Source organism: Anolis sagrei, chromosome X (assembly GCF_037176765.1).
Source record: "Anolis sagrei isolate rAnoSag1 chromosome X, rAnoSag1.mat, whole genome shotgun sequence".
Classification (NCBI taxonomy): domain Eukaryota; kingdom Metazoa; phylum Chordata; class Lepidosauria; order Squamata; family Dactyloidae; genus Anolis; species Anolis sagrei.
In genome coordinates this window covers 57628934-57642017 of record NC_090034.1, presented here as the reverse complement: position 1 = coordinate 57642017, position 13084 = coordinate 57628934, and the positions used below count along the sequence as shown (strand labels likewise).

At 45.3% G+C, this 13084-nt stretch overlaps 1 protein-coding gene across 1 annotated transcript; it reads left to right on the top strand.

The window, feature by feature from the left end:
• Positions 1 to 2688: 2688 nt before the first annotated feature.
• On the top strand, positions 2689 to 7161 carry GDF15 (growth differentiation factor 15). The gene is made up of 2 exons (XM_067473512.1): positions 2689 to 4642; positions 5922 to 7161. The coding sequence occupies exons 1-2, from the start codon at positions 4342 to 4344 to the stop codon at positions 6635 to 6637; spliced, it is 1017 nt and encodes a 338-aa protein (XP_067329613.1). The 5' UTR covers positions 2689 to 4341; the 3' UTR covers positions 6638 to 7161.
• The last annotated feature ends 5923 nt before the right edge of the window (positions 7162 to 13084 follow it).

Below are 13084 nucleotides of genomic sequence, written 5' to 3'. Positions count from 1 at the left end.
CATCTATATTTATTTACTTACCATATTTATATTCCGCTCTTCTCACCCCGCTGGGGACTCAGGGTGGATTACAATGTACATATACATGGCAAACATTCAGTGCCATAGACACACAACATATATAGACAGACGCAGAAGCAATTTGTGGAGGCCGTGACAGACTTTGTATTTCTAGGTGCAAAGATTACTGCAGATGCAGACTGTGGCCAGGAAATCAGAAGACGCTTACTTCTTGGGAGGAGAGCAATGTCAAATCTCGATAAAATCGTAAAGAGTAGAGACATCACACTGGCAACAAAGATCCGCCTAGTCAAAGCCATGGTATTCCCTGTAGTAACCTACGGATGTGAGAGCTGGACCTTAGGGAAGGCTGAGCGAAGGAAGATCGATGCTTTTGAGCTGTAGTGTTGGAGGAAAGTCCTGAGAGTGCCTTGGACTGCGAGAAGATCCAACCAGTCCATCCTCCAGGAAATAAAGCCCGACTGCTCATTGGAGGGAAGGATACTAGAGACAAAGCTGAAGTACTTTGGCCACATCATGAGGAGACAGCAAAGCCTAGAGAAGACAATTATGCTGGGGAAAGTGGAAGGTAAAAGGAAGAGGGGCCGACCAAGGGCAAGATGGATGGATGGCATCCTTGAAGTGACTGGACTGACCTTGAAGGAGCTAGGGGTGGTGACAGCCGACAGGGAGCTCTGGCGTGGGTTGGTCCATGAGGTTACGAAGAGTCGGAGACGACTGAACGAATGAACAACAACAGAGGCAATTGAACATTCCAACTTTTTCATGAAGGTATTCTGGCCACCAGGGGAGCTGTTGCTTCACCGTCCATTTGTGACACTGATGAAGTACTTCCTCATTCTTTGCAGGCTTGCTGGAGATTTTTATGGCATCGTAAATTAGTTAACTTAGCCTCCCCGTGTAGGCGGTACCTAAATTTCCTACTTGACAGATGCAACTGTCTTTCGGGCTGAAAATGTCGACAGCAAGCTCCACAAATTGGTCGGACACTCACTCCGACCCGGGCTGGCTTCGAACTCATGACCTTTTGGTCATTAGTGATCTTAATGCAGCTGAGTACCAGCCAGCTGCGTCACAGTCCCAGTGCTATACACACTAAAAGTTGAAAAGGAGCAATACAAAAGTTAAAAACAATTAGATAATAACAGTTTGATAAAAACAGATTCAAAATACAGCAAATACATTAAAATTTAAACTCATACTCCCGCCTGACCCCCAAACAGAACCTCCGCTTACACTTCTCCAGAAGACTGTTGACATAAAGGAAGGAAGGAAGGGTGGGCAGCAGGGACGGGGCCATCTTAGTCTCTCTTGGGAGGGAATTCCACAGCTTGGGAGCAACCTCTGAAAAGGCTGTCGTCTCCCGTGTTTCCACCAAGCATGCTTGAGCAGGTGGTGGGACCGAGAGTAGGCCCTCCCCAATAAATCATAGATGTCTCCCAGGTTCCTCAAAAAAGATCCGGTCCTTCAGATAACCTGGACCAGAGCCAGGGCTTTGTAGATCAATACCAGCACTCTGAATTGTGCCCGGAAATGTGTTGACAGCCCGTGGAGCTGTCGCAACAGAGGGGTTGTCCACTCCCTGTAGTCAGCCCAAGTGAGCAACTGGGATGCAGCTCCTTGGACCAGCCGAAGTTTCAGAGCACTCTTCAGAGGCAGCCCCACATAGAGCGCAATATAATAGTCCAATCGGGACGTAACCAAGGCATGGATCACTGTGGCCAGATCTGGCTTCTCCAGAAATAGGTGCAGTTGGTGCACTAGTTTTAACTGTGTAATAGTTCTCCAGGTCACTGCTGATACCTAGGCCTCCAGGTTCAGCACTGAATCCTGGAGTAAAACCCGCAAACTGGGCCAGTGTAACCTCATCTAGCATAGGCTGACTCCATATTCCCAGATCTGTTTTACAGCTAATTAGGAACACCTCCTACTTGTCTAGATTAAGCTTTAATTTGTTTGCCCTCACCCAGTCCATTACTGATGACAGGCACTGGTTTAAGGTCAGAACAGCTTCCTTAGTATTAGGTGGGAAGGAGTAGTAGAGTTAGGTGTCCCCTGCATATTCATGTCACTACACTCCAAAACTCCAGATGACCTCTCCCAGTGGTTTCATGTATATGTTGAACAGCATGGGGGACAAAACAGAATCCTGAGGAACCCCATAGGTCAAAGGCTAAGGGTTCAGGCAGGAGGCCCCCAGCACCACCTTCTGCGTACGGCCCTCCAGGAAGGACTGGAGCCATTGTAAGACAGTGCCTCCCAGTTCCATTTCAGCGAGACAACCTAGGAGGGTACTATGGTCAATGGTATTGAAAGCCGCCGAGGGGTCCAGGAGAACCAACAGGAACATACTCCCCTTGTCTAGCACTCTGTGAAGGTCATCCACCAAGGTGACCAGAGCTGTCTGAACATGTCAAGTGTTTGGAAGAGTAGATTGCCATACATACTCCATTTTGAAATTAAATGGATGATTTTCCTACCTCCATCACACACTAGCAAGGGAGGGAGGGAGTGAGGGAGGAAGGAGTGGAGAGGAAAGGAGAGGAGGAGATAACACATGGCACACACAACACATGGAAGGAAGGAAGGAAGGAAGGAAGGAAGGGAGGGGGAGGAAGGAAGGAAGGAAGGAAGGAGAGGAGGAGGTAACACATGGCACACATAACACAGAGAAGGAAGGAAGAAAGGGAGGAGAGGAGGTGAGGAGGTAACACATGGCATGCAAAACACGGAAGGGAGGGAGGAAGGAGAGGAGGGGATAACACATGGCACACACAACACACGACAGAAGGAAGGAGAGAACGCGGAAGTAACACATGGCACACACAACACAGAGGAGGGAGGGAGGGAGGAAGAAATGAAGGGAGGAAAGAAGGAGAGGAGGAGATAACACATGGCACACACAACACACGGAAGGAAGGAATGAAGGAGAGGAGAGAAGGAGGAGGTAACACATGGCACACACAACACACAGAAGGAAGGGAGGGAGGAAGAAAGGAGAGGAGGAGGAGGTAGCACGTGTCACAAACAACACCCGGACGGAAGGAAGGAAAGAAGGAAGGAAGGAAGGAAGGAAGGAAGGAAGGAAGGAAGGAAGGAGAGGAGAGGAGGAAATAACACATGGCACACACAACACACAGACAGAAGGAAGGAAGGAAGAGAGGAGAGGAGAGGAGGAGGAAGCACATGGCACACACAACACACCAAAGGAAAGAAGGAAGGAAGGAGAAGAGAGGAGAGGAGAGGAGGAAGAGGTAACACACAGCACACACAACACAAAGAAGGAAGGAGAGGGGAGGGGAGGGGAGGAGCAGGAGGAGGTAACACATGGCACACCCAACACAAAGAAGAAGTGAAGAAAGGGAGAGGAGAGGAGGAGGATGAAGAGGTAACACATGGCACACAAGGAGGCAACACATGGCACGCACAACAACACAGAGAAGGGAGGGAGGGAGGGAGAGGAGGGGAGGAGGCAACACATGGCACACACAACACTCCAAAGGAAGGGAGGAAGGAGCGGAGAGGAGGAGATAACACATAGCACACCCAACACACTGAAGGAAGGAAGGAAGGAAGGAAGGAAGGAAGGAAGGAAGGAAGGAAGGAAGGAAGGAAGGAAGGAAGGAAGGAAGGAGGTAACACATGGCACACACAACACACAAGGGAGGGAGGGAGGAAGAAAGGTAGGAAGGAGAGGAGGAGGAGGTAACACATGGCACACACAACACACAGAAGGAAGGAAGGGAGAGGAGAGGAGGAGGAGGTAATACACAGCATACACAACACACGGAAGGAAAGCAGGCCCCCAGAAAGTGCATGAGACAGAAAGGAACACAACATACTGCCGATCTTTCCTCCTGCATGAGCAAAAGGTAATGGTGGTGTTTTTTCTCAAAGTGACATTCTAGCTCCTTCCACAAATTGGGTAATGGTACCATTTTAAAGGTGAGAGCAATGAATAGCGTCACATGACAGAATTGGCTATTTTGCTCATCTCTGTCTGGATAATTTGCAAAGGAACTCACTTGCCAACCGGCATAGAAAGCATCTGAAAAGGTAACTCTTTGCTACCCTTTTTAAACGCCAAGGTATCTCTACCCTACACTTGAAGCCTCCTTTGCCAGGCCAAAGCTGCTCAAACTAGACCTCAATTCAGCTTTATCTCATTGCACACTAGTCTCTCTGCATCGTTTGCAGGCTTTCCTCTTGTCTTGTGGCTTCTTTATGGCCAGAGTGACGCAACGCGGTGAGTCAGGCAGGGGTATATAAACAGGACGCTGCTGGTTCCCTTCACTCGTTCATTCCAGTCCAGCCGGCGGGATGCCCACCTGCGTCCGATGCCTCTTTCTCTTCTTCTTCTTCCTTGTCTTCAATCTCTCTGATGTTCAGTCGCGGCCTCCTCCGCAATGGGGCCATCGCGACAAAGCCTATGGCGATATGGAAGCCATCAAGCAAACCATTCTCTCCCAACTTGGCTTGGAAACTCGTCCCGCCATTCGGAAATCCCTGGACGCTGATGTGGTGAGAGATGCCTGGCGACGCTACCAGGAGATCCAAACCCAGCTCCAAGCCAACCGTACATGGACGCCAGATCCCATTGTCCACTATTTGTGGCCAACAGGTATGTGAACCCGCTCATACTCTTTTGAGGTTGTTTATCCTGTGGTTGTGTGGTTTTTTGGGCTGTACGGGTGGGAGGAAAAAACTATTGTCTCTTATACAAGTGTAAAGGATGCAATTTGCAACACCAGAATTAAGACCATGACGAGTAAACGAGTAAACACCCGGGCACAGGAAGCCTCCAAGCAGAAAGCAACCAAGAGCTATCGAAGGAAGGGCTGACCGCTCCCCAAATGGTGATACCACCAATCAACCCTCTATATATATATATATATATATATATATATATATATATAACCACCAATCAAACCTATATATATCCATCCTATATATATATATATATATATATATATATATATATATATATATACACACATACATATACATATATACATACGCACACACACAGTGTAAAGGATGCAATTTGCAACACCAGAATGGAGACCGTGACGAGTAAACGCCACCTGGGCACAGGAAGCCACCAAGCAGAAAGCAACCAAGAGCTATTGAAGGAAGGGCTGACCGCCCCCCAAATGGTGATACCACCAATCAACCATATATATAACCACCAATCAAACCTATATATATCCATCCTCTCTATATATATGTATACACACACACACACACGCACTGTGTGTGTGTGTGTGTGTGTGTGTATATTCCTTGTGCTTCGTAGCCCTGGGTTCAAGCAAGGGCGGCTTGCCCTGAAGGGACAGTTCTTGAAAAGTAGCTTCTTCCAGGAAAAGCCTATTAAGAGCAGCCGAAAAATTGAAACTGCTGCTGAGAAATGAGGGATAATCGTAACACTATGTAACAAAAGATCCTGCTTTCTACTTCTCTTTTCATGTTGTTGTTAACAATAATAATTACTATTATTATTGCCATTATTATTAAAATTATTAATATTATTAACATTACTATTATTATTATTTTGTTGTTGTTTATTCGTTCAGACACTTCCGACTCTTTGTGACGATATTATTATTTGAAATTATGATTACCTTTCCCTATCATTATTATTATTATTATTATTATTATTATTATATTTGAAATTATGATTACCCTTCTCTATCATTATTATGATATTATTTGAAATAATGATTGCTCTTCTCTGTTATTATTATTATTATAATATTATATTATTAATATTATTATTATTATTATTATTATTTGAAATTATGATAACCCTTCTCTCCTTATGGCTTGAGGTGGGGCACAATATCGGAAGCAGGTCCTGCCATTGGCAACCCTTAACTCTCTTCCGCTTCTTCTCTTGGCAGTGAAACTAATGGAGCCTGACGCTTCGGAGGGCCAACCCGGACAGCTCTACAGCCTGGAAGTGTCTAGAACGGCCACCCTCCGCCGCGATCTCCATGTCCTCCGGGCCGAACTGACTCTTTTTGGTAACGTGACTGGCGCCCACGTCTACAAACTGGACGGAGGCCAGTTAAACAGGAATCACATTCCGACGGTTTCGGTCTCTCCGTCGACACTGACGCTTGACCTCCGGGACTCTGTGTCGGCGTGGCTGGCTGGTCCGGAGCCAAGCCTCCATTTGGTCTTGGCATTTTCTATACCAGTGGAGTTTGAGCAAATGATGGAAGTGGAGACCCGGGAACGTCAGCGCCCGGTGCGGAAAGTGCGGCAAGCGCAGCAAGTTGACACGGAGGACGAGGAGTGCAGCAAAGGTGAGGGGAAGTGCTGCCTGCGCTCGCTCAAGGTCTCCTTCGAGGCCATCGGCTGGTCTGACTGGGTGGTGGCCCCCCGCAGCTACTCCATGAAGTTTTGTCAAGGCTCCTGCCCGCACAACTACAAGCCAGCCAGCATCCACGCCCAGATCAAGGCTCGGCTGCACAGCCTCTCAGGAGAGGCTCCAGCCCCTTGCTGCGTCCCAGCCGGCTACGAGCCCATGGTCCTCATGCACTACGGGGATGACGGGAAGGTCGTCGCACAAGTCTTCGAGGACATGATCGTCACACGCTGCCACTGCGCATAATGGCAGATATCTATATCTATCTGTATTATGCCCGTATTGACTCAAATCTTAATGTTCACTTTTTGGGGCTCAATGAGCTTGCTAACATTAGGGTGCACATTAGATTCGCATCATATGGTCATCTTAGTCCTGAGCTAAAGCTAAAGGGGAAGCTGCTTCAGGAGTTTCTCTTTGAGGGACCTCATCTCTCATTCAGTGCCTATGACTCAATGCTATGCAATGCTGGGATGTGTTGTTTTGGCAACATAGCACATTTACTCAAATCTAATGCTCACCTTTTGGGACTCAATGACCTCGCCAACACTAGGGTGCGCATTAGATTTGCGTCATGTGGTCATCTTAGTCCTGAACCAAAGCTAAAGGGGAAGCTGCTTCAGGAGCTTCTCTTTGAGGGACCGCTTCTCTCATTCAACAGCTACGACTCAATGCTATGCAATGCTGGGATATGTAATTTGGTGAGGCATCCATTCTACAGCATTGATGCATCCCATGGTTTTATTTTCCCATCCCTTTGGGAGAGAAGAAACAATATATTATTATTATCAATAATAATAATAATAATAATAATAATAATAATAGGTGTTCTGAGTCTCCTTTGGGAGAGAAGAAGCAAGATATTATTATTATTATTATTATTATTATTATTATTATTATAGATATCTTGCTTCTTCTCTCCGAAAAGAGACTCAGAACACCTATTATTATTATTATTAATAATAATAATAATAATATCTTGCTTCTTCTCTCCCAAAGGAGACTCAGAACACTATTATTATTATTATTATTATTATTATTATTATTATAGATATCGTGCTTCTCCTCTCCGAAAAGAGACTCAGAACACCTATTAATAATAATAATAATAATAATAATAATAATAATAATAATATCTTGCTTCTTCTCTCCCAAAGGAGACTCAGAACACTATTATTATTATTATTATTATTATTATTATAGATATCTTGCTTCTTCTCTCCGAAAAGAGACTCAGAACACCTATTATTAATATTAATAATAATAATAATAATATCTTGCTTCTTCTCTCCCAAAGGAGACTCAGAACATTATTATTATTATTATTATTATTATTATTATTATAGATATCTTGCTTCTTCTCTCCGAAAAGAGACTCAGAACACCTATTATTAATATTAATAATAATAATAATAATATCTTGCTTCTTCTCTCCCAAAGGAGACTCAGAACATTATTATTATTATTATTATTATTATTATTATTATTATTATAGATATCTTGCTTCTTCTCTCCGAAAAGAGACTCAGAACACCTATTATTATTATTATTATTAATAATAATAATAATAATAATAATATCTTGCTTCTTCTCTCCCAAAGGAGACTCAGAACACTATTATTATTATTATTATTGATATCTTGCTTCTTCTCTCTGAAAAGAGACTCAGAACACCCATTATTAATAATAATAATAATAATAACAATAATAATAATAATAATAATAGTGTTCTGAGTCTCCTTTGGGAGAGAAGAAGCAAGAAATTATTATTATTATTAATTTTCTGATTCTCCTTTGGGAGAAGAAGCAAGATATTATTATTATTATTATTATTAATAATAATAATAATAATAAGCAGAGGCTGAATGGCCATCTGCTGGGAGGGCTTGGATTGTATTTCCTGCAAGGAAGGAATGGGTTGGATTGGATGGCCTTTGGGGTCTCTTCCAATTCTAGGATTCCATCTATCTATCTATCTATCTATCCATCCTTCCATTGATCCATCCATCTTTCCCTTTGGCTAGGTCACTTTTATTACCTCCTTGAATGATAAATTATTCGCACTTTAATAATAATAATATTTTGGGGTGAGGGCTTTGGACATCCATCTTAAACACTGGGGTCAGATCTGGGGTAACTTCCCACTTCCTGCTCATGAAGAACCTCAGGCTATTTGTAAATGTTGTTAACCTGCCTTATTTATTTGTTAACTTATTCTTGGATTTGTTTGGGGTTTTTATTGATGGTGTTTTTATTGATATTATTTATTATAAGATATGTTTGGAAGGGGAAGACGATCAATAAAATTCCTGGATCACAAATGGAGCGAAGGGCGTCTTGATTGCGGCGGATATTAAGACACACACACACACCATTTGCTTTTGCTTTCCTCTAAAGCTGAAACAGAGTATGAGGTGCCTGTAGGTTTCTGTCTCTGAGCTGAGATTCGAACCTGAGTCTCCAGAACAGCCACTGGGCGCTTGGACCATTATCCTTGGGATTTCTTCTGAGGCTGAGAGAGCGTGACTCACCCAATTCAAATGTTGCATTTTTGTTGGGGATTCAACCCCATTGCCACTCAGGGGCCAGAAGCATTTCTATTCCATTCTTCTCACCTCAAAGGGGACACAGGGTGGAGCACAACATTAAAAACGGCAAACATTCAATGCCAGAACAAAAATATATTAAACACATATATAAACATTAAAATCATTTATCTAAACAATAAAATTACCTGTTTAAAACTGTCTCGATCATCCACATCAAATCTAGCATGGTAATGGTTTCCTATTGCTGCCTTATTGCACTTCATCCTTCCCCAGTCCTCTTGAGCTCAGAGGACTGCAATGGGGATTCTGTATTTCCTTCCTTTTATCCCTCCCTACCTTCCTCCCTCCCTTCTTCCATATTTCCTTCCCTCCTTTTTTCCTCCTTTCCCTCCTTGTTACCTTACCTCCCTCCCTCATTTTTTCCTTACTTATTCCTACCTTCCTTGTTTGTTTCCTTCCTTCCTTTTTCCATCCTTCCCTCACTCCTTCCTCCCTTATTTCCCTCCCTCCTTTTCTTATTTCCTTCCTTCCCTCTTTATTTCTTTCCTTCTTTCCCTCCCTTCTTCCTTCTCACCTTATTTCCTTCCCTCCCTCTTCCCTTCCTTCCTTCCTTCCTTCCTTTTTATTTCCTTCCTTCCCTCCTTATTTCCTTCCCTCCCTCTTCCCTTCCTTCATTTTTATTTCCTTCTTTCCCTCCTTATTTCCTTCCTTCCTTATTTCCTTCCCTTCCCTTCCCTTTGAGCCCAGAGGACTGCAATGGGGCTTCTGTAATTCCTTCCTTCCCTCCCTTCCTCCCTCATTTCCTTCCCTCCCCTTCCTTCCTTCCTTCCTTCCTTCCTTCCTTCCTTCCTTCCTTCCCTCCCTCCCTCCCTCCCTCCCTCCCTCCCTCCCTCCCTCCCTCCTTTCTTCCTTCTTTCCCTCTTTGTTTCCTTACCTCCCTCCCTCATTGTTTCCTTATTTATTCCTTCCTTCCTTGTTTCCTTCTTTCCCTCCTTCCTTATTTCCTTCCTTCCCTCCTTTTTCCTTCCTTCCCTCACTCCTCCCTCCCTTATTTCGCTCCCTCCTTTTCCTTATTTCCTTCCTTCCCTCTGTTTCCTTCCTTCCCTTCTTTCTTCCCTCCTCCTTTCCTTCCCCCCTCTTCCCTTCCTTTTTATTTCCTTCCCGCCTTATTTCCTTCCTACATTTCCTTCCTTATTTCCCCCTTATTTCCTTCCCTTCCTCTCTTCTTCCTGTTTCCTTCCTTTTTTCCCTCCTTCCCTCCGTTCCTGATTTCCTTCCTTATTTCCTTCCTCTCTTATTTCCCTCCTTCCTTCATTATTTCCTTCCTTCCTTCCTCCTTCCCCCTTCCCTTTCCTCCCTCCCTTTGAGCCCAGAGGAATGCCATGGGGCAAATCCCGTTTTGTTGCTGTCTCCGTGTCTGAAACCTTTGCCTCCTGCCCATCCTTTGCCTGTCCTTGGCATTCAGGGCCTTGGCTGCTGTGGCCTTGGGGAAAACCCTTCACAGGGATGCCACTTGATCTCTCCTGTGTGTGTTGTTTGCACTTTGGCCTTGGGAAATCCTCCTCCGCTTTCTCGGCAGCCATTCAGAGCTCTGTGCCCTTGGTGGTGCCACATGCCAAACCCGCCTGGCGGATCTAGCCTGTTTCCCCGAAAACGCAACATAACACGATTGTTGTTCCTGGGTGATCAATGCCATTTCCTAATTGCTTCTATCATGAAAAAATGGGACAAGTTGATTAAACAGACGTGTCATCGTCCTCTGGAACATCATCGCCACTCTCCAAACCCTTCCTTTTATTGGGTTTTTTTTTTGAGGGGGGGGGAGGTGGTTTCTGAGTGCAACTTGTCTATTTTCCTGGGTAAAAAGGGTTTCTGCGCCCTGCTGCGTTCTGTTGCCAACTGGTCTTCCTTTATTTGTACATGTAGTCCCTCTTTCTCTGAAAACAAGACCTACCCTCAAAATAAGCCCTAGCATGTTATTTCAGGATCTTTGAGGATGCTCAAAATATAAGCCCCCCCCCTCCTCCTCCTCTGGTCTTGCCACCTGTCCCTCAGGCGCTGACTCAGGGGTCAAGGAGCGCCCCTGCCTTGCCAACCACTGCTCTCCTCCTTCCCCGCCCCAAGGCGAGCCAAACATGTTTTCTCCAGGTTCCCAGGCCCCAAAGTTCACCAAGCGGCCCTTGGCATCTGGGGCAGAGGTGGCGGAGAAACCGAGATGGGGTCAACCTTCATTCCTTCCTTCCCTCCCTCTTTCATTCCATCTATGCTCCCTTCTTTCCTCCCATCCTTCCTTATGTCCATCCTTTCTTACATGTGTCCTTCCCTCCCTCCCTCCTTCTTTCCTTCCATCCTTTCTTCTTTCTCTCCTTTTCTTTCTTCCCTCCCTACATCTTTCCTTATTTCCCGCCTTCCTTCCTTCTTTCCCTCCTTATTTCTTTCCCTCCCTCCCTCCCTCCCTCCCTCCCTCCCTCCCTCCCTCCTTTCTTTCCTTCCTTCCTTCCTTCCTTCCTTCCTTCCTTCCTTCCTTCCTTCCTTCCTTCCTTTTCCTTCCTTCCATCCTTCCATCTTCCCTTCCAATCTTCCTTCTTTCCCTCCACCCTTCCTTATTTCCCTCCCTCCTTCTTTTTCTTTCCTTTCTTATTTCCTCCCTCCCTTCCTATTTCACTCCTTTCCCCTTTTCCTTTCTCCCTCCCTCCCTCCCCCCCTTCCTTCCTTCCTTCCTTCCTTCCTTCCTTCCTTCCTTCCCACCTTCTTTCCTTCCTTCCTTCCTTCCTTCCTTCCTTCCTTCCTTCCTTCCTTCCTTCCTTCCCTCCCACCTTCCTTCCTTCCTTCCCTCCCACCTTATTTCCTTCCTTCCCTCCCACTTTCCTTCCTTCCTTCCTTCCTTCCTTCCTTCTTTCCTTCCCTCCTTCCTTCCTTCCTTCCTTCCTTCCTTCCTTCCTTCCTTCCTTCCCTCCTTCCTTCTTTCCTTCCATCCTTCCTTATTTCCCCCATCCTTCCTTCCACCTTTCCTTCTTTCCTTCCATCCTTCCTTCCCTCCTTATTTCCTTCCTTTCTTCCTTTCCTCCCTCCCTTCCTCATTCCCTCCCTCCCTCGTTCCTTTCATCCTTCCTTCCATTCATCCTTCCTTCTTTCCTTCTCTCTTTTGGCTCCTTTCCTCACTCCCTCCCTCCCTTCCTTCTTTTCTCCCCCCCCCCCCTCTTTCCTCATTTCCCTCCAGCCTTCCTTTCTTCCTTTTTCCCTTCATTTCTTCCAAAACCCTACAGTTAAGGATAGCCCCCATTTGTCCTCTATAGTTCCAGTTTTCTCTTCCTCCTCCTGTGTTTTCTCCTTGGCTTCCGTTGCTGCAAACCAAGGGACGATTGGTTTACCTGGGATGGGTATAGACTACATGGCCTTTGGGAGGCCTTCCGCATTCGGTCATGCAAACTTGGGCCGCTTTTAATCCTGGTATTAAATGGCAAATCCCTTTAATCTGTTAACTGGCCGTAAAGTGGGTCTGGACAGAGCCTTGATTACCCCCTTGACCCCCGGCCGGTGTTTTTCTCCAGATGCCACTCCTTGGCTGCTTTGCCTGCCGGGCTGAGCCTGAAATTACAGGTTCTTGATCCGGGCGGAGATGCCCAGAGGGGCTCGCAGGGTTGGTTTTCTAGGAACTGGGTTTCGCTCAGTTGTAAACAGACTGCTTCTCATATTTGGGTGGGCAAGGAATCAACCCTCAGGGGCAAAGCAGTTGGCTGACCTCATCAAAGGGGCCACTTTTGCTTTGGTTCAATAATAATAATAATAATAATAATAATAATAATAATAATAATGTATTGTCGAAGGCTTTCATGGCTGGAATCACTCAGTTCTTGTGGGTTTTTTCGGGCTATATGGCCATGTTCTAGAGGCATTTCTCCTGACGTTTCGCCTGCATCTATGGCAAGCATCCTCAGAGGTGAGACCTCCCCTCTGAGGATGCTTGCCATAGATACAGGCGAAACGTCAGGAGAAATGCCTCTAGAACATGGCCATATAGCCCGAAAAAACCCACAAGAACTGAATAATAATAATAATAATAATAATAATGCATCTTCACAATAGAATGGAGACATAGCCCCACTTTAAGAGCTAAGACTCAAGGCTAACAATAATAATAATA